Source organism: Pelophylax lessonae, assembly GCF_965119305.1.
Source record: "Pelophylax lessonae genome assembly, chromosome: 1".
NCBI lineage: Eukaryota > Metazoa > Chordata > Amphibia > Anura > Ranidae > Pelophylax > Pelophylax lessonae.
In genome coordinates, this window is record NC_138768.1 from 235,714,678 (window position 1) to 235,735,911 (window position 21,234).

A 21,234-nucleotide genomic window follows, 5' to 3' on the forward strand; every position below is an offset into this window, starting at 1 on the left:
GGTGATGGGGGGGGGGGGGGGGGCTGTACCTGGAAGAAAGAAGGCAAGGTGTATCCAATTCTGGATCTCGAGGCTCTGCACTGCTTTGTGCGGGTACAAAAGATCAGAATGGAGTCTATTCGCATGGTGGTGGCATCCTTGCATCAGGGGGATTACTATGCCTCTATCGACATCAAGGACGCTTACTTACACATTCCAATATGTGTCTGTCACCACCAACGCTTCCTCTGCTTTGCCGTGGGAGAGGAGCATTATCAGTTTATGGCGTTACCTTTTCAGAAGTCTGTTCTGGTTCTTTCCACAAAACTGGACTTTCTCTTACGTCCTCCGACAGTCGCCGCCATCTTCATATTCGTCACAATGGGGTATTAGACTTTGCTCCGAAGGAGTAGCTAGGCAACAGAATATGTTAACATTAAAGCTTTTAACATATCCAACCCCCAGGGGGTGGTCCCCTCAGTCAATACCCTCCTACTTCCTGCATCCATATCTCAGTTTCAATGTCTAGCTTGTCAGGAGTAGCTGGATCTCTCTATGCTGGGGCTTTTTGCCTCAGCCTTTCTCTTCTTTTTGATTTTTTGTTTGAGTTTTTTCTCTCTCTTTATTTAGCTGTTCTTTTTGTCAGCATTAGTTAGTTCTTCTGATGAAGAGGATTCGTGCGGGCTGGGTCTCGGGCTGATCCCCCTGGTCGCAGGTCGTGGGTCAGTGGCTTCCCAGCCTGCCTTCGAGCGTTCAGCCAGGTAACGCTCCTGGCACAGTGAACGACCCATCCCTGTTCGGTGCAGGGATGATTGGTGAGGTGGCTACCTCACTGGACGCTGTGCGGTTTCTTAACCCCGATTTTGTGCGTCCTGGATTCGACTCTCCCTGCCTCATGTGCAGCGGCTTGTTCGCCTGTGCGGGTTCCCCACGCCATTAAGAGGTAAGTGTATCTATGTGGGGACCTGTCTGTCGGGGGGGTGTCAGTCTGGGACTGTGTAACCTGCCTCTGTTCACACCGTTTGGCTCCCTATCGCTCTGGCTGCACGCTGTGGGCTGCAGGGGGGGGGGGCTGTGTGACACTGTCTGTGTCAGCCTGTGTGAGGTGTGAAGGGCTGTGTGCTGTGGGGCATGTTTTGTCATGTTTGGGGCACGATACAGCGATCCGCCATGTTTTTTACATGTGTGGTGTTATATGCATCACAGTAGTGGGGGAGCGGCGGTTTCGGCGCCAAACGGCGCCATTTTGACTGCGCTCGCTCCGGCCGCATATTTTCACTGCGGGCGGCCATTTTCTTGTAGCCTTCCATAGGCTTTAATAGAGCACCCTGATTTCATCACTTCCTCTTTCCTGGGTGCACCGATCGAGGCGGCAGCAGCAGCAGTGGTCTCTTCAGGTTTTATCCTTCTGTTCTTCCTATATCCATTGCCTGTGTTCAGTTTTGTCCCTGTGGGGGTCTCATTGTGCTTGTGTGTGTGTGCGGTGGGCTGCGCTCGCCGCGCTTGTTAAAGGGGCAATTAACCCTTTATTCTCCGGCATATTTTTTTGGGGCAATGGATTCTCAGGAGGGCAAATTTCCTGCCACCTTGGTGGGAAGCCAGGGGACTGCTGTTTCCCCCCCAGGGGGGGATTTAGCCGAAGTGGTGGCTAACCTTGCTGCTCAGGTGCAGATGCTGGTGGCTGCTCAATCCACTAAAAGACCCAGAGTTTCTGTTTCCTCTGATTCTGAGGGTGATGGGGCTGCTATGGCTGGGGTCTCCTTATCGGGGTCCCGTTCCTCCCTGGATCTCGTGGGGTCCGAGGTGGAGGCTGAAGTTGAGGGGGTTGATAATTCTCCCCCTGGCTCGCCTGAAGAGCTTGCACCATGGATGAATTGGTTGCTTCTATAAAACAAACGCTGCGTTTGCAGGATGAACTGTGTCCTCCTGCTGCCCTGGCGGCTTATGGGACGCAGAAAAGACGCAAGACATCGCAGGTCTTTCCCTGCACTGATGATTTTCAGCGCGCTGTTAAGGAACAATGGCGCAATTTACGCAAGCCTTTTGCTGTGCCAAGTAGGTTCAGGCTGCGTTATCCTTTCACGCCTGCCACTGATGAACGGTGGTGTGTGCCACCCCCGGTGGATCACGCGATTGCGGTTTTGAATAAATCCACTGCGATTCCTGCAGAGGATACTCCGGTGTTCCGAGATGCCACGGATAGGAGAATGGAGTCTCTTGCCCGTCATACTTATTCTGTTACGGGTTCGATGCTGAAAGCTCTGTTTGCCTCTCTTATGGCAGCCCAGGCTGTCGCAAGTTGGATGCAGGTGCTTAGGTGCGTCCTAGTGGCTGATTCGGCCTCACCGGCGACATTGGATATGGTGGATCAAATCCATCAGGGTGTCATGTATCTGTGTGATGCGGACTTGGATTTAGTGCCGTTGGCTGCACGTGTACAAATCGTGGCGGTGTTGTCTCGCCGCCTGGTTTGGTTAAAGTGTTGGTCTGTGGACCAATCTTCGCGCAAGACCTTAGCCAATCTGCCTTATGATGGATCTCGCCTTTTTGGGGAATCCTTGGATACGTTGATAAAGGGGATCACGAGCGGTAAGAGCACTCTCTTGCCCCACTTCCCCAAGGCTAAGGGGGCTCCTGGTAAGAAACATACTAATTTTCGGCCTCCTCAGGGGTCCTTTCGTGCCTTTCGGTCGCACTACAAGGGCAAACCATTCAAGGGTCAAGGCTCCCAAAAGAAGCCGTGGTCTGGTAAACAGAAGTCCGGTCAGTCCGGACCCGCTGCCCATAACAATGCGGCCTGAAGGGGCGCCCTCACCCAGTTCTGGGGTGGGGGGACGCTTGCTCGGTTTTCTTCAACCCTGGCTGGCCCGCGTGCGGGACCGGTGGGTTCAGGAAATCGTTCGATCTGGCTACAAGATCGATTTTCTCGGCCGGAGAGCAGATTCTTTCCCTCAAATCTTCAACTGTCTCCGGAGCGTTTGCGGGATCTGCACCCAGCGGTGCGGGACCTGAGGGCTCAGGGAGTGGTGGTTCCGGTGCCTCATCGGGACAGATTTCGGGGGTTTTATTCAAATCTGTTCACCGTGCCCAGGAAGGAGGGCAAGGTTCGTCCAATTCTGGACTTGAAGGCTCTGAACCGCTTTGTGCGGGTTCGCAAGTTCCGCATGGAATCCCTGTGCTCGGTGGTGGCTGTTCTAGTTCCGGGGGAATTCATGGCCTCCATCGATTTGAAGGATGCGTACCTTCACATCCCGATTTTCGAGGGTCACCAGAGGTACCTTCGATTCGCCATTGCGGAGGATCATTACCAATTCGTGGCGTTAACTTTTGGTCTCGCCTCGGCTCCACGGGTTTTCACCAAGGTGCTTGCACCCGTTCTGGCTTTGTTGAGAGCCCAGGGCATCTCTGTCCTGGGGTATCTGGACGACATTCTGGTTCGGTCTGCGACCAGCCGGGGTCTGGAAAAGGACCTGTCCGTCACGATGCAAACTCTGCAGGAGTTTGGTTGGACGATAAATTTTGCAAAGTCGACGCTGAGCCCGTCGGTTCGTCTTCCCTACCTGGGAATGATCCTGGACTCGGTCCAGGCGAAGGTCTTCCTGCCGGAAGACAAGCTCAGGACTCTTCAGGAGGAAGTCAGGTCCCTCAGGGACGTTTCGCACTCGTCTCTGCAGACGAGCATGAGATGTCTGGGATTGATGGTCTCGGCCTTCGAGGCGATTCCCTTCGCCCAGTTTCACACACGGGGTCTCCAAGCGGAGATCCTGTCCAGGTGGGACGGGCGACCTCTATCTCTGGATCTTCAGATCTCGTTGAGCCATCGCACCAGAAGGGATCTTCTGTGGTGGCTCCAGTCCCCGATGGTATCAGGGGGCAAGTCCTTTCATCCTATCTCATGGACAGTGATCACCACGGATGCCAGCCTGTCGGGCTGGGGTGGCGTTCTGGGCGTTCTGTCCGCCCAGGGAACTTGGTCGGAGGGGGAGTCCTCCCTTCCGATCAACATTCTGGAATTGCGTGCGATAAATCTCTGCCTTCGTCGCTGGACGGACAGGCTGCAGGGCTGTCCGGTTCGGGTGCAGACGGACAATGCCACGGCGGTGGCCTACATCAACCACCAAGGGGGCACCAGGAGTGCCCGAGCGGCTTGGGAAGTGGCCGACATTCTGTCTTGGGCAGAGACTCATGTCCCGGCGATAACGGCAGTTCACATTCCGGGGGTGGAGAACTGGCAGGCGGACTATCTGAGTCGCCAGACCCTGGATCAGGGGGAATGGTCTCTCCACCCAGCTGTCTTCCAGATGTTGTGCGTGAAGTGGGGTCTTCCAGATGTGGACCTGTTCGCGTCTCGTCTGAACAACAAGGTGAGAAGGTTCGTGGCAAGGACGCGCGACCCTCGGGCAGACGCGTCAGACGCGTTGGTGGTCCCGTGGCATCAGTACAGACTGATGTATGCGTTTCCACCGATTCAATTGCTGTCCAGGTTCCTTCGCAGGTTGCAATCGGAACGCAGCACGGTGATTCTTGTAGCGCCGGACTGGCCTCGCCGGTCCTGGTACGCAGACCTTGTGAATCTGGCGGTCGACGCCCCATGGCGTCTGCCTCTTCGAGAAGATCTCCTGTCTCAAGGGCCGATATTCCATCCTGCTTTACAGTCGCTGGCTTTGACAGCATGGCTGTTGAGACCGAGGTCCTGAAGGCTAGGGGTCTCTCCCCTGAGGTCATTCGCACTTTGATCAACGCGAGGAAGCCTTCCTCAGGGAAGGTCTATTACCGTACTTGGAAGGCCTATTTTGCCTGGTGTGAGTCCAGGGGGTTTTCTCCTCGCACGTACTCGGTTTCTCGAGTGTTGTCCTTCCTTCAAACGGGTGTCGACCAGCGTTTGGCGCTGGCTACGATCAAGGGTCAGGTGTCTGCGCTGGCCGTTCTTTTTCAACGTCCTGTGGCTTCTAACTCCTTGGTTGGCACCTTTGTTCAAGGGGTGCGGCATCTGGTCCCTCCTAGGAGGGAACCTCTGCCTCCTTGGGACTTGAATCTCGTTCTATCTGTGTTACAACGTGCTCCTTTTGAACAGATCAGGGAGATCTCGTTGTCTATGTTGTCCAAAAAGGTCGCCTTTTTGGTGGCGATTACTTCGGCTCGCAGAGTGTCGGAGCTGGCGGCTTTGTCCTGCAAGTTTCCGTATCTGGTCATTCACTTGGATAAGGTGGTCTTGCGACCTAATCCTTCTTTTCTTCCGAAGCGAGTTTCGGAATTTCATCTCAATGAGGATATTGTCTTGCCTTCGCTTTGCGCAAAGCCTAAACATCCGAAGGAGGTGAGGTTGCACTCTTTGGATGTTGTTCGGGCGATAAGGGTTTACCTTAAATCGACTGAGTCTTTTCGCAAGACGGATTCTTTGTTCTTCCGGAAGGTCCTCGGAAGGGCTTGGTGGCGTCGGCTTCCACCATCGCCAAATGGATCAGACAGACCATTGAACAGGCATATGCTTTGCAGGGAACAGTTCCCCCCTATGCCTGTGAAGGCGCACTCTACTAGATCTCTGAGTACGTCTTGGGCATGTCGTCATGGGGCTTCTGTAGCCCAGGTGTGTAAGGCGGCGACCTGGTCAACCGTACACACTTTCACAAAATTATACAGAGTGGATGTTCAGGCATCGGCAGATGCTTCCTTTGGCCGCAAGGTTCTTAGTGCGGCAGTTCCTTAGGGTCCCTTGTTTTGGACCCCTGGCGTTTTGGGTTATGTTTTTTATCCCTGGGTTATTTGCTTTTCCTGGGTTGTTGCTCCTGTTGAGCAAGTTTTTTTCGTGTTGCCCAGCTGGTTTCCTTCCTTTGGTAAGGTTCCTTTCTTTGATGTGGAGACTGCGTTGCCTTACGGCGCGGCTGCGTTTCCCACCCCTCATGTTTGCACTGCTTTGGGACGTCCCCATTGTGACGAATATGAAGATGGCGGCGACTGTCGGAGGACGTAAGAGAAAACGGAATTTTTGTAAAATCTTACCTGTAAAATTCCTTTCTCTGAGTCCTCCGACAGTCGCCGCCCCCGCCCCTCTTTTGGGGTTTGGTTGTATACTCTACTGCTATTCCACTGAAACTGAGATATGGATGCAGGAAGTAGGAGGGTATTGACTGAGGGGACCACCCCCTGGGGGTGGGATATGCTAAAGGCTTTAATGTTAACATATTCTGTTGCCTAGCTACTCCTTCGGAGCAAAGTCTAATACCCCATTGTGACGAATATGAAGATGGCGGCGACTGTCGGAGGACTCAGAGAAAGGAATTTTACAGGTAAGATTTTACAAAAATTCCGTTTTCTGGGTCTGACTCTGGACTCCGCTCTAGCTCTGGACAAACTCGTTGCATGCCGCAATTCATCTCTATCTGTGAAACAAGTGGTCATCCCTACGGACTTGGATGGAAGGGGGCTGGGCCTGATGGTTTCCACCTTCGAGACGGTCCTGTTTGCACAGTTTCATACGAGGTCCCTGCAAAGGGAGATCTTGGTCAAATGGGACAAGTTTCTGAAGTCTCTGGACAATCAAATCCAGCTGAGCTGAAAAACAAAAGGGTCTTTGATCTGGTGGCTTTGCTCTCCAGCTCTTTGCCAGGGCAAATCTTTTCTCCCCATGTATTTGACAGTGGTCACCACAGATGCCAGTCTGTCCGGGTGGGGAGGTGTCCTGGGTCGGAACCCCACTCAGGGAGTTTGGACACTGGAAAAGTCCAGGCTCCAGATTAATGTCCTGCAATGCCAAGCGATCAGGATGTGCCTGAATCAATGGACGGATCACCTTCAGGGGTGTCCAGTGCTAATCCAATCGGACAATGCCACGGCCGTGGCTTTTGTCAATCACCAGGGTGGAACAAGAAGTGTATTGGCAGCTCTGGAGGTTGCCAGAAGCCTTCAGATGGCAGAAAATTATTCCGGCCCTCTCCTCTGTACACATTCTGGGGGTGAAAAATTGACAGGCGGATTATCTCAGTCGGCAGGTGTTGGACCAAGGGTAGTGGTCCCTTCATCTGAAGGGGTTTCATTGGCTGTGTCTCCAGTGGGGTACCCCCCAAGGTGGATCTGCTAGCATCTCGGCTCAACAGGAAGGTGCGCAGGTTTGTGGCGCTATCACTGGACCTGCTAGCAGACACGTGACCATGCTCGTGGCTCCCTGGGACCAGTATCGTCTGATTTACGCCTTCCCTCCTCAAGCTTCTGCTGAGACTCTTGCGCAGGATCAAGGCAGAAGGAATTCCGGTCATTTTAGTGGCCCCGGATTGGCCTTCTCGGTCTTGGTACGCCGACCTGGTGCAGCTGGTCGCCGACGCCCCTTGGAGAATACCTCTCAGGGAGGATCTGCTGTCCCAAAGGCCAATCTTTCATCCTGCTTTACAGTCGCTGGCTTTAACGGCTTGGCTGTTGAAAGCCAGGTACTGAAGGATAGAGGTTTGTCTGGGTCGGTGATTCCCATACTACTGAAGGCTAGGAAGTCTACTTCTAGGAATATCTACCATCGTGCGTAGAAAGCCTACATTTCATGGTGTGAGTCGGTTGGTGTTCACCCTCGCTCTTTTTTTGGTGGCTCGCATCTTGACTTTCCTTCGAAAGGGGTTTGAGCAGAAATTGGTCTTAAGTACCATTAAGGGCCAGGTGTTGGCCTTGTCAGTTTTCCTTCCATAACCCTTGGCCACGCACTCCCTGGTGCATACTTTTTTTTTCAGGGGGTTTGATATTTGACTCCACCAGTGCAGTCCCCACTACCGCCTTGGGATCTCAACTTGATGCTTTTAGCTCTTCAGCAGCTTCCCTTTGAAAATATTTTGGAGATTCCCCTGCTTGCGCTATCCCAGAAGGTGGCCTTTTTGGTGGCTATCACCTCTGCGCTCAGGGTGTCGGAAAATAGCAGGGGCGTCTTGTTGTTCCCCTTATTTGGTGGTCCACAAAGCTAAGGTGGGTCTTTGCCCCTGTCTGTTGTTCCTTCCAAAGGTGGTCTCTGATTTCCATCTGAGTGAGGACATTGTGTTGCCTTCCCTGTGTCCCAGGCCAAAACATCTTAAGGAAATTATATTGCATTCCCTGGATGTGGTTCGGGCTATTCAGGTGTACCTGGCAGCTACGGAGGCTTTTAGGAAGCCAGAGTTACTATTTGTGCTTATGGATGGGCCTCAAAAAGGACTATCTGCTTCTTCTGCGACCATTTCTAGATGGATCAGACAGATGGGGGTGCAGGCCTATTTGATTAAAGAGGAAGTAAACCCTCCTCAGGAAGTTGTACCTATAGGTAAGCCTATATTAAGGCTTACCTATAGGTACTGTAAATATCTCCTAAACTTGTACCGTTTAGGAGATATTTACCTTTAATGCAGCCAGTGACGTCACTGGCGCATGCGCTCTGAAGGAACGGCAGATCGTGCCGTTCCTTCAGAGCCCCGTGCCGTGACCGTCGGCTCCCGCGCGCGTGCGCGGGAGTGACGTCACCGCGGCTCCGGCCAATCAGATGGCCGGATGCCGCGATCCCGGAAGACGGGCGACTATACATGTCGCCCGTCATACAGGTAAGCGGACGGCACGGCGGGGGCTTGTTCTAAGGTAAGTATTTCATAATGAGCTACTATGCGATGCATACTAGCTCATTATGGGTTTCTCTTTCAGGATGTAAAGAAGAGAAGATTTTTTTTTCTCGGTGTACAACCTCTTTAAGGGTCGGGTTCCTCCTTTCCCTCTGAAGGCGCATTCTACGTGGGCGCTCGGTGCTTCTTGGGCCTTCCATTATCAGACGTCCTTATCGCAGGTGTGCAAGGTGGCTTCTTGGTCTTCGGTGCACGCTTTCACAAAATTTTTTAAAGTAATGTGTTGGCATCTGCGGATGCCTCTTTTGGCAGCAAGGCTTTGCAGGCTGCTGTTTAGAGGTCTTATTCCCTCTTTGAGGACGTTTTTCAGGTGGGCTCCAGTTGTTTTAGGTTGAGCTCCTGTTACCTGGTTGGAAAAAGTTTAGTCTTGGGATTTTTTTCTTGCTCTTCCCACCCCTCATGTTTGACACTGCTTTTGGGAAGTCCCAATGGTCAAGATGATCAGGAGCTGTCTGTCAATGAACGAAAGAGAAAATGGGATTTTTGACTTACTGTAAAATCCATTTCTCTGATGTTCATTGACGGACACCGCACCCACCCCTCTATGGAGTTGTCTTACTTCTGACACTGCTTGCAACAAAACTGAGTACCTTTAGCAGAGAGGGGGAGTATACCTCCTGGGACTGCCCATAAGCCTAATCAAGTTTTTTTTTTTCTGCCTAGTGTCCTGCTCCTGTAGGGGGCAGTATAACCCAATGGTCAAGAAAATCAGGAGTGGTGTCCGTCAATGAACATCAGACAAATAGAGTTGTAGAGAGGCCTGAATGGCTAGCATCCTGTCTGGAGTAAACCCAGGCACCGCTCATCACCTGGCAAATGCCAGTGAAGCATGGATTTCTTTTTTTTTTTCCTTTTAATAAATTTGCAAACATTTCAAACAAACTTCTTTGACATTGGTAAGAAAGAAGGGTGCGCTGATATTTGAAAGGCTGCTCCCAGAATGTGAAAAATAATGTGTTAAATATAAATGGTGCGCTTTTCAACTGTTTGGTGAATTCACTTAAAAAATAATGAATACTGATGTAAGTTAACCAATCAAAGGGTTAAATAAATATGAACCACAAATGGTGTTGGTGCTTAAGGTGCAATAGAACAATTAACAAAACAACAATGTGTAAAAAAATAAATGGTCATACAAGATGTGAAATAAAATAAGAGTCCAACAATCCAAAATGTGGTGAGGGTGGGTCCTCTTCAATAGTGTTCAAATAAATATTTAAATGCAGGTGATGTGACAAGTCCAGTTAGACAATTAACAATAAAGTGAATGTGACTGGAATATCCCTCCACCTGGTGAAATTTCTCCTTACCCGATGGAAAAAGGGTAAGTGCAGTAAGTATGTTCTTGTTGATACAGCATAAGCTTATCCCCTGTATTAATCACCTCCAAGCGTGCATAGACCACCAGTGCAAAAAGCAGTATTGGCCTCTTACCGAATATTTAAGAAAAAACGGCTTGGCAATCACTGATGTGAAGTATTGGTGCTGATCCCTTCTCCTCCAATGGGGGATGGATGGCTTTCAACTCACACAGTCGATCCGCAATACATAAGCAAAACAAATGGAGGCTCTCATAAACGTCTCATTTCCCAGGCTGAGAAATTTCTTTGACATTGTCATTATGGGGTATTGTTTGTAGAATTTTGAAAATGGTAAACTATAAGGCTGTAACATAAAAAAAAAAAAAAAGTGAAGAGCTGTTAATACTTTCCGGATGCACTGTAGCGTATATATTTAAGTCTAGGGGAATCCACTCATGAAATATTAACATTTTTGTTTTTGTAATCATCTCCTATACCTTTCTTGTTCTATATTTTTTGAAATGTTAGATATTACCCTTTTTTGCCCTTCATTTATATCTATGGCAGCAGACTTATGTTTACATTATCAGTCCTTGAAAGACTGTAAGATGCGCCTTGCTTTATCTAGGCATGTACCTACTGTTTCCACTGCATATTGCTGTACCATGTTTCTTTTGCCTTTAATAAAAACCGTTTAAAAAGAAAGAAAGTCAGTATTGCAGAAAAAAAGCTGTTTTTTTTAATGTAGTTAATCTTTTAATAGGCTATTCAATATTTTTGGCTGGAGTTAGGTTTTAATAACCTACCTCCCGATTCTGTTGCTTATACTTGCCTTCTCATTACTCCCCTGCCACACAATGTGAAATATTGGGCACTTAAGTTGGAAAGAAGCATATGAGACTGTAATTGTCCCCATGATTATGTTGCTGTGTGCTTGAACAGCAGAAGAGTGATCTTAGCCCTGTGAAATCTTTGGCCAAAACAATATGGTTCGAATATAGGGCCTTTCTCTTTGTTCCAGTTGATGGACAATGCACAAATTCCTTTTTAAGCCTTTTAAAAACATCAATATGATTATTTGTGGCTGTGTAACCAATGTTTCCAAGTATTTCTCAAGTATATATTCTGTTCCTTGTAGGTGATCTCCCAAACTGAGGAATATCTCAGACAAGTTCTTTACAAGGCATCAGAGTCCATCTTCAAGTGGGTTATTCAAGTCAAAAAAATGAAAGCTGTATACCATGTGCTGAATTTATGCAGTTTTGACGTCACCAACAAATGTTTGATTGCTGAAGTATGGTGTCCTATAGCCGATCTTCAAACCCTGAGACATGCACTTGAGGAAGGCTCAGTAAGTCCTTTATTTGTTGTAATCTTCGCTGCATAATTTTTATGTCCTGGTTTTTTCACTCTACAATTCAAATGAACATGAAGTATGGGTTTTCATAATTCAGCGAACGTTAAACCGTGCAATAGGCTGTAAAAGTATGTATGGCAAAATTTTTCATATGTATTTGTACAGTTTGAGAGATCTGCTGGAACTGTAACCATCACCAAACCCAACAAAATGTTTGTTTTGCATATTGTATGTAGTGACATTTAGTGTAGACACACAGAAGGTGTGGAGGAAAAGTCTTATGCTGTAATTAGCTAGAGTAATTCATGGAAACTTTTTTTTTAAACCTGAATAATCCTTGTTGCTCGTTTTTTATAGTTTTATTCCACCCAATTTTTCTAGTGATGACTGGATTAGTTAAATGACTAAACTGTGAAATCAGGTGATGATACACTCTTGTGTATGTTCAGTAATAGTGCTTGGGCTCATTACATGTCACACAAACAGGGTTGAGTAGATCTTCCTGCTTCACTTAGAATAGTAGGGATGATCTGACAGGGAATGTCAGGACACCGGATTGATATTTATAGACTGAGTTATGGACTGGTACCTTCAGGTGATTGGACACTGGCAAAGCCCCCTGTATGTACTCCTATACATCTGCACCACTCTTGGAGTCCTTAGTTATCTGCTAGTTTCCTAAGGTCATGGACCTCTTCTCCCTTAGATGATATCACTCTTAGCTTAACTAATTTACTAGTTTACTTTGGATTCTTCAACCAAATCCTTAATCAAACTCCTCACGTAATACCACAATGAGTCTGTGCATCCGGATCGGTGAAACCTCGGTTAAACCTTGGGAGCTGTACCCAGGTGGCCTGAAAAATAGTTTTGAACACTGGTTACTGCTTAGGTGCTTGCCTTGGCACGTTGTGAAAAGCATGTAGTCAGACACATTGTGCTATAGAGGTCCAGGGCCTTCCCTATCCCAGTCCCTGAACACCCCACCAGGGCTATGCCCACCATGATGGGCAAAGCTTAGACCCCTTGTAGGGACTAGTAAGACAGGGTCATCCTGTATCTCTGACAATTACTGTAGCCCCATAACAACAAGTATGAGATATAGTACCTCCATTACTTGCTTTACACTATTCATGGGTATCCCGAATAGTACTGTATCCGTTTACATGTAAAAAAAAAATTATCTGGAAAACGATATAGTGTTTGGAATTCACTTTTTTACAGTGTTAACTTTTGCTCTAATATTCAACCACTTATTAGGTGAATGAACAGGTGTTGCATCACACCACAGGTCGCATGATTCATGCCGCTTCCACCTAGAGCCGTTACTTAGGAACTTCCTCCCACTTTTTTTGCCACAGGGACTTTGCCAGGGAACAGTCTGCACCCAGGTTGCTCCTTCTCAAACACGCTTACCCCATTTCCACACCCCTCTCCTCTGTATTCCACAGGGGAATACCCTCGCTGAGAGTGGTGGTGAAAATCGGGCTTGAAGGACCTGAGGCAAAAGCTCAGGAATACTTTCACCCTGGGAAAGGCCTGCAAAACACTCAAACCACTTAGAATGACAATGCTTACCTTGCGGAGCAGAGCCCAAGTTTTACCAGTGTCTGTATCTGAATATAGCTCTTTTGTATGCATGCAACAAGAGGTCTACCTGACTAAGGCAGACTTATCTGCAACAGTGTCACAATTTCTGAAACAACTAATGAATTTGTCCAGAACTCAAAAACGCCCTGTTCCTTCTCCAGCATCTCAGAATCCAGATATACCCACCCTAGATCAGGCAGACAGAGGGGAATGAAGAGGGCCCGGAAGCGGTGTTAGAGGAGGCCAAAGAAGATTTCTCATTCTTAGCTACTGCTGCTATTTCTGTTTTTCAGATGACCGCTAATTGTATAGGGTAATGACCAATCAACATATTCTTGTATACCAGAACCATACCTTAACTTAGCATTTACAGTTAACTTACAGCAAATTTACAGTTGCTGTTTTGTGTAGGTGCCCTAGACCAAGTTGTGACTTAGACTCTGCCTTCTATTTACAGAATCTTGTGGCTCAAAGCCCGATCAGCTGATGCTGCCTGTAAAAGACACCTCACACATATACCCTCTAAAAGGAGAACTTTTCTTTCTCACGGCACTTGACAAATTCAAGATTTGAGAGTTGGAAAGGTTCCTGCCTTCCTAAGGGACTTCTATCTCCTTAAAATTCAGATATCCTCATGGTTATACCCGAGCTTTAACTTTTAAGCCAAAAATTCAGCCCTCCTTTATGACGAAAGTATTGGCCCACAAAGCCCTGCAAGCCTTCCCCAAAGCCCTCCTCCTAATAAAGGGGTGCCCTCATGCCAAGGAGTGGGGGGACATCTGTCACAGTGTGCCTATCTCTTTGTCATAGACATCCTAGACATGTGGTTTCAATCAGTGGTTTGAAAGCGATACCTAATAGAGTTACAAACTCTACCACCTCACTGTTTTCTTTTCTCAAACCAACCAAAATCTGCCCAAGGAGAGTCAGATTTGCAGAGTTTCCTGAACAGTCTCTTGTTCCAGCGGGTCATTGTTCTAGTACCTCTACAGGACAGGTTCAAAGAATTCAGTTCAAACCTGTTCATTGTACAAAAAAAACAATGGGGGGGGGGGGGGGGGTTTCTGGACCTAAAATCCCTAAAACAAATGCTTTCAAATTGTGGAATTTCCAAATGGAATCCCCAAGGTCAGTTATTGCCTCTCTGAGACCAGGGAAGCATCCATATAGATCTAAGATGCCCATCTACATTTTACCTTTTATCCACCCCATCAGCACTTCTGGGCTTTTCAGTAGGAGACACTCCATTCCAGTTTGTTGCACTGCCGCTTGGCCTATCCTCTGCTCAAAGAAAAAACAGTGAACCTAAAAATGGATGTTGCTCAACCCCTACCTACATATATAAATGCATGTGCAAAGAAGGAGGACTCCAGCATCTATTTGGGTCCTAATAACTTCATTGAATGAAGAAAAATTGGGAGATATCAAAAGAGAGTATGAGATAGAGCACTGAAAAATGTGATGCTATCCCCATTCACAAAAAAAACAACCTTTATTGCACAAAACAATAAAAACATTAATGACGTAACGTATTAAAAACACTTAGCCAACACCAAGCCCCACCACACCTGCTCCCAATGACCAACTCGGAGATTCCAATAGCACTTTAGATGAACTAGGTTAGTTTGGCAACATAGGTAATCATTCCTAACTGTTGTATCTTACTAATGGGAATGGGTGGCCACCCCTATAGTATATAGGTAAAAAGAATGTTCATCCAATTAGCAGCTGTAGAGTGACTAACTTGTATGAATCCTAAAAAAAAATGCAGGTTTCTTTCATAGTATCATTTAATGATGTACTTATAGTTCTTCCTTAAAGAAACAACTTGTAAAGAAACAAACATTTATTGCCACATTGGTATGCATGCCTTATCCCCCAGTCGTGGCAATGAACTATAGAGGAAAATTTGTCATTCTGGTAGACAGATGTATATAGTCCAATTACATTGATTAATCCATTCCAAGATAACACAAAAGAAAAATTGAGTGGTAGACTTGTGGACGGTGGTTGGAACACCTGTGGTCCAGAGAAGGTAAACTGCACATATAGAGAGTTCCCCAATAGGGGTATGTAGAACTTCTCACCTCCCTTGCACCGGTGAAATGTTATCACAAAAATGTTCCTGGTTCAGAGGAGGTCATGGGTATAGTGGATAAATCCCCACACGTAGTGTAGTCCTTCCCTCACAGGAACTGTAGAAAGAGTTCACATGGACACAGTGATGTATATATTCACTATATCAAACAACCTTTTGGGAGTGGTAAAGAAAACGCATTGGCGTATACTCTAGTTTTGTGAGTCCTTATACACAGATACAGTGAATAAGTCCAAGTCCCATATCGCAGCACATTCAGTTGGATACAGGGCCAAAGTTCATACATCCATGCAGGTTGTTGGTGAATTTTTTTCCCATGCATAAGGGTACTCCTACAGATAAACATCTTGAACATCTTGTGTAACACTTGGTACTTATCAGAATCTGTGTCCTCAAACGCCCTCCTACCGATCATCATTTATGGGAGACTCACCATTCACAAGCTTCTGGAACTCGGAGTAGCCATTTGGAGCATGTGGATGGGCTCAGGAATTCAGCCTGACTGGTTTCGCGGGGTATCCCGGTTGCTTCAGAGGCTGCTGCATAGGACAGGGCTTCACTTCCTGTTTATATCATGAATTTCCCCAGCAAAATGGCCGAAATGATTGCTGTTGCGCATTCGCGATGCGTCATGACGCCACCTACGTTGCCGTGTGCGGTGCTGTGGAGTCATCCTAATACATTATCTACTTCTTTAAAGGCAGGAAATACAGGTATACAACATCCATCTAGGGAGCCGTGTTTCCAAGGCTCCTCACTTGATGTCCTCAGAGCTCATATCTCATATCCTTTCCTTAAAGCGGTTGTAAACTCTAAAAAAAAAAACCCTGTAAGACAAAGGCATAATGAGCTAGTATGCATTGTATACCAGCTCATTATGTAATCCTTACCTTCGAACGAAGCGCCCGCACATCGGTGTCATCGCTGACATTTTCCCCAGAGTTACTTCCGGGTTCGCAGGCTCTGGCACTGTGATTGGCCGGGATGACGTCACTCACGGCACAGGGCTTGGAAGGAACGGCACCTGTGGCCGATCCTTCAGAGCGCATGCGCCAGTGATGTCACAGGCTGCATGTCCTATAAATAACTCCTAGACGGTACACGTTTAGGAGATAGTTACACTACCTGTAGGTAAGCCTTATTATAGGCTTACCTATAGGTAAATGTTTGCAGAGGAAATTTACTTCCTCTTTAAAGACTTCTCTTATTACTCTTGTTCTAATTGCTTTGCAATATTGGTTTGTATATCCTTAATTTGCCTCGACTTGTCATAATGTAGAATACTATTAATATGTGAATGGGGAACCAACATCACCTCAGAAGAATATCTGTAGTATTTTACATTATATATTTCTCATCTCTCTCTTTATACATAAATATATAAATAAAAAAAATAAATAAATAAAAAAAAACTCCTCTCCCCTCTTCAAGGTAAAAAAGGAGTGAAGCTCAAACTATCATTGAGGCCCGGAGATTTTGACGCTTCTAACTCCCAAATCCACCTTGCCTTATGTTTTAAAACAAGATGGTCAAAATCACCTCCTCTCTTGTTGTTTGGGACCACTTCAATCACCCAACAACTTAAACATCTCGGATCTCTATTGTGTTGTAAACACACGATGTGCAATTAGAGCCTTCAGGTGATGTTTTTCAATCTTGTAAATATGATCCTGCAATCGTTTGCGGATCATCCGGATGGTCTTCCCAATGTAGAATGACCAACAGGTGCATAAGATGACAGACTACTCCCATGGTGTCACATGTCACTTGTTGTTTGCACCCGACGGTCCTTCCTGTCGGCAACACAAACCTATCACCCCCCTACCATGTGTGAGCAACAGTTAAACAACCTGCACTTCCTTATTCCTACACACCTTTGTCTAATGTAGGTCCACTGTATGTCGCTGTGTACCAGCAAATCCCTTAGTGATCTGGCTTTTCTATATATAATTCTTGGAGAACTGGGAATGACTTTGCTTATTGTTTGATCATTAGTCAACAGTGACCAATGTCTCTCACATGTTTCTCACTTTGTTTGCTAATTCCGTATATTGCAAACATAGGTGAACCTCCTTATCGTCCCCCTGTACCTTCTTTTGAAATTTAAACAGCAGTTCCTTCCTATGGGTCTCACTAGCCTGTATGAGCCCTATTAAGCCATCTCTGTTTGCATCCCCTATTGTTGGAAGATCAAAATCCACCAAGACCGAGCGATTTCTCTGGGCCCTGAGATATTGGCCCGTTGGGATGCCCCGAGCCAATAGGCAGGAATGAAAGCTATCTGCATGCAAAAAGCTGTTGATCGCTGTCGACTTCCTATAAAGTGTGTTTTTTATAGTCTGTTAGCCAGTAAATACAATTGTTAAATCCAGAAATGTCACCCTCACGGTGCCAATCACTGGTAAACTTTAAAAGGATTCACCTCCAATTTATTCGTTATTACCCCAATTTCACCCTGTGCTCCCTTAGCGCTTACAAACGTGCTTGCACTCTTTTTTGCTCTTATAGGAACTCTGAGCATCCAGGTCACCGGTTATCTAGACCACTTTCTTCTGAAGGAGTCTTCTCCCTTCCACAGGAAACGCCCACAGGACCAATCAGATGCAGATTTTGTTGGCATGGAAAAAGCATGGTCCTTCTTTTGACCTGCCGCTGTTACTATCCAGCCAAGCAAGGATCTCCCAATCTTAGTTGTTTTTCCAATCCATTCTTGTCATGTTGGAAGTCATTTCATATCAGTAGAAGGTGACAACTACAGATGCCAGTCTCCTGGTGAGGAGTTTTCAATCCCTCACAGCCCAAAAAATATGGTTAATGAGAAGAAGCACCGCTCCCCTCAACATTTTGGGGCACAGCGCAACCAAAATGGCTCTGCACCATTTGACCCTCCATTTTTTTTTTTTTTTTTTTGAGACACCCACTTAAGGTTCATTCAAACAGTGCCTTGGCCGTGGCCTCATTTAAATGAACAAGGGAACACCGGGAGCCATGCTGCCTTGAAGGAAGCAAGCCCAGATCTTTTAATGGATGGAGAAACTGTTCAGTGATCTGCGCTGTCCACATCCTAGGAGTGGACAATTGAAAGGTGTATTTCCTCAGCTGTCTCCACCTGGATGGAGGGCCATGGGCCCTTCACCCGACCACCTTCAACCTGATCTGTCAGGGATTGAGGACTCCTGGATGGCCTGGCCTCTAAGTTCAACAAGTTAATTCTGTTTGTGACCAGGGCCAAGGATCCTTTAGCACTGGCATTGGATGCTCTGATATTTCCCTGGACTCAGTTCAGGCTACTCTATTCCTTTCTTGTGTGAATTCAGCTTTGACTGCTTCTTAAAAAAGAACAAGAGCCGGTGGTTCTCATTGCTCCTAATTGATCCAGAAGAAACTGGTACACAGACAAACCCAGACTGCTAGAAGACTACCCCTGAACTCCGCCAAACAGACCAGACTTGCTCTTCCAGCCCACCTGTTCCATCCTGCTCAGTCATTGGCTTTAATGGCAAGGCTGTTGAAGTATAGTTCTCGAAGGACTAGGGGTCTCTAATCCCTGGTACACCCATTGTTTGTTTTTTTTTTTTTTTTTTTGTTCGACCCAGCAGACTGAACCAAAAAAAAAACTGGACGCTTTACTAACTAATGATGCAAAGTAGTTTTTTTTACTGGCTATCACATATCACATTTGTCAGACGTATAACTGCGGCAACAACACACTTTTTGAAAAAAAGGTAGAGTCATTCATCATTCTTCACATGGGGAATGCACCCAAGATGCCCAAGACCCCCCTGCCCTCTTCTTCCTAACGTGGTATTAGTCTTCTACCTGAATAAAGATGTAGTCCTTCCCTCCTTGTGACCTACCCAAGGGCACCCAAAGGAAATTGCGCTTTACTACATGGACGTGGTCTCAGTGCCATCAGAGTCTACCTCAAAGCTGCTGCTTCGATTAGGAAAATGAACTCCCTATTCACTCTACCATCAGGACCTCATAGTAGAAATCCTTCTTCAAAATCTGCCATCACTAGAAAAAAAAAAGGTAACTCCTCTCATCATGTGTACAGCTTCGTAAAGCTACCCCCTAATACTCTGTTCATACCTTTTCAAAGTTCTGTCCAGTCGTCTTCTGCAGCTTCTTCTTTATTGCTTGGGGATGTCCCAGGGTCTATGGATATCTAGCCTGTATCTGTAAATTCGATATCTTGGAGTACAGTACAGGATACAGACCACCTTCCTTTCTAATCCTGTGTTACTCCTTAAAACTGAGGACTCACAGAATGGGGTGGGGTTATAGGGGAGTGGCCAAGGAGTTTATGCCAGTGTCTAATCACCTGAATGTACCAGTCTATAACCCAGGGTCTAAGAATATCAAACCTGTGTCTTGTGCTGTACTTCACAACATGGAATTTTACAAGCAAGTCAAAATTCGCTTTTTTTTTTTTATTTTTTTTTATTTTACAGTGGTGGCAAACCCAAAACTAAAAATGTAACACTATGCAGCATACCAATCTTTCGATGTGGTGGCAGCGTTGGTTCTTTTTTTTGTTATCCCACCTGGTGATCAAGCCAGTAACACATTGCCTGATTTAGAGTGCTTCCACACTGGATGGAGGAGCATAGGGGCACCTTTTAACAGCAGCATTGTCAGTCTGGGGGGGGGGGGGGAGGGGGAGTGTTAGATACACTAGCATATTTAAAAACACTAAGAATTTGAAGCCAAACCCCAACTATTACTGTATAAGTAGTTATAGCAACAGTTTTTTTTTTTTTGCCTTTTGGGATAAAGGTTTTACATAAAAGCTGATCATTGTAAGCACCCCTGTCAGTGTAAATGGTTTGTTTCATCCCTGTAACTGCCATATCTGCAGGATATTTTGTTCTTTTGAAAAACAGACTTGTTTAAAAAGGAAAACGAATGCAGCCTTCACATTTAAGAATTAGTAAGCTGCAGTGTAATGTTTACTTTTGCTTTTAACCTCTAACAGACCACCCACTGTATATATTCATCATTACTTTGATGTTATATACTGTTGTTATGGCAGCAGCTAGCTGCCATATCCTTGCTATTTTTATACAGTAGCAGTGGGCGATTCGGCATGCGATTAAAAGTGGTCCCGGTGGCGGATTCTCCACAGGTTCACTTTTATAGGTAGCGGGAGAGGTGCATCCCCCCCGCCGCTTCCCCATCATTTTCCCACTTACCAGAGCCATTAGTAAAGGGGGAAACAATCTGAATCCATGAAGTAATGTGAAGCAAGTTGAGTGAGGGCAAGATGCCCCCTGCTCGACTCTATGCCCTTGGAGGACTGTAGCGACGTCTGACGTCACTTCTGCCTAATGGCCTTAAAGGGAAAATTTTCTTTTTTTTCTTTTTCTTTTTTTTTTTTTTATAAATGTAAAATTACTTTTTTTTTCTTTTAAGTGTAAATGTGAGATATGAGGTCTTTTTGAAGAGGACCTGTCATCATGCTTATTTCTTTTACAAGGGATGTTTACATTCCTTGTTATAGGAATAAAAATGATCAAAAAATAAATACATTTAAAGGTACAGTGTAAAAATAAAAAGTAAAAATAATTTAGAAAAAATAAGAAAAAAAGTTAGTTAAAGCGCCCGGTTCCTTCGAGCTCGCGTTCAGAAGCGAACGCATACATAAGTCGTGACCATAAATGTAAAATGTGAGGTATGGCCACGATCGTTAGAGGGAGAGCAATAATTCTAGCTCCAGACCTCCTCTCTAACTCTAAACACGTAACCTGTAAAAAATGTTTAAAATATAGCCTATGGAAATTTTTAAGTACTGTAGTTTGTCGTCCTTCCACGAGCGTGCGCAGTTTTGAAGCATGACATGTTGGGTATCTATTTACTTGGCATAACATCATCTTTCACATTATACAAAAAAATTGTGCTAACTTTACTGTTTTTTTTTTTTTTATTTCATGAAAGTGTATTTTTTTCTTTTTTTTTTTTTTCTTAAATTGTGTTTTGAAAGACTGCTGCGTAAATACAGTGTGATTAAAAATATTGCAATGAACGGCATTTTATTCTCTAAGGTCTCTGCTAAAAGCATATATAATGTTTGGAGATTCTAAGTAATTTTCTAGCTAAAAATACAAATTTCTACTACTAAACAACAAGTGTCAGAAAAAGGCCTGGTCAGCGAGTGATTAATGCCGCTTTAAGGAAATAATCCATATTCTGTAGTTGTTTCCTCTTTGTGAAACTGCTGGTTACCTGTCTGTCATTCTGATTCTCTGACTTCAACACTTGTTAGTCACTGTCCTAGAAAAAACATGC

General features: G+C 45.9%; 1 protein-coding gene across 1 annotated transcript in view; it reads left to right on the forward strand.

Moving 5' to 3' along the window:
• The window catches only part of ATP6V0A2 (ATPase H+ transporting V0 subunit a2), a 162,093-nt gene that overhangs the window by 87,071 nt on the left and 53,788 nt on the right, over positions 1 to 21,234 (forward strand). Inside the window, exon 9 of the mRNA XM_082256661.1 lies at positions 11,040 to 11,252. Within this exon, the coding sequence (XP_082112787.1) occupies positions 11,040 to 11,252 (213 nt within the window). The remainder of the gene's footprint in view (positions 1 to 11,039; positions 11,253 to 21,234) is intronic.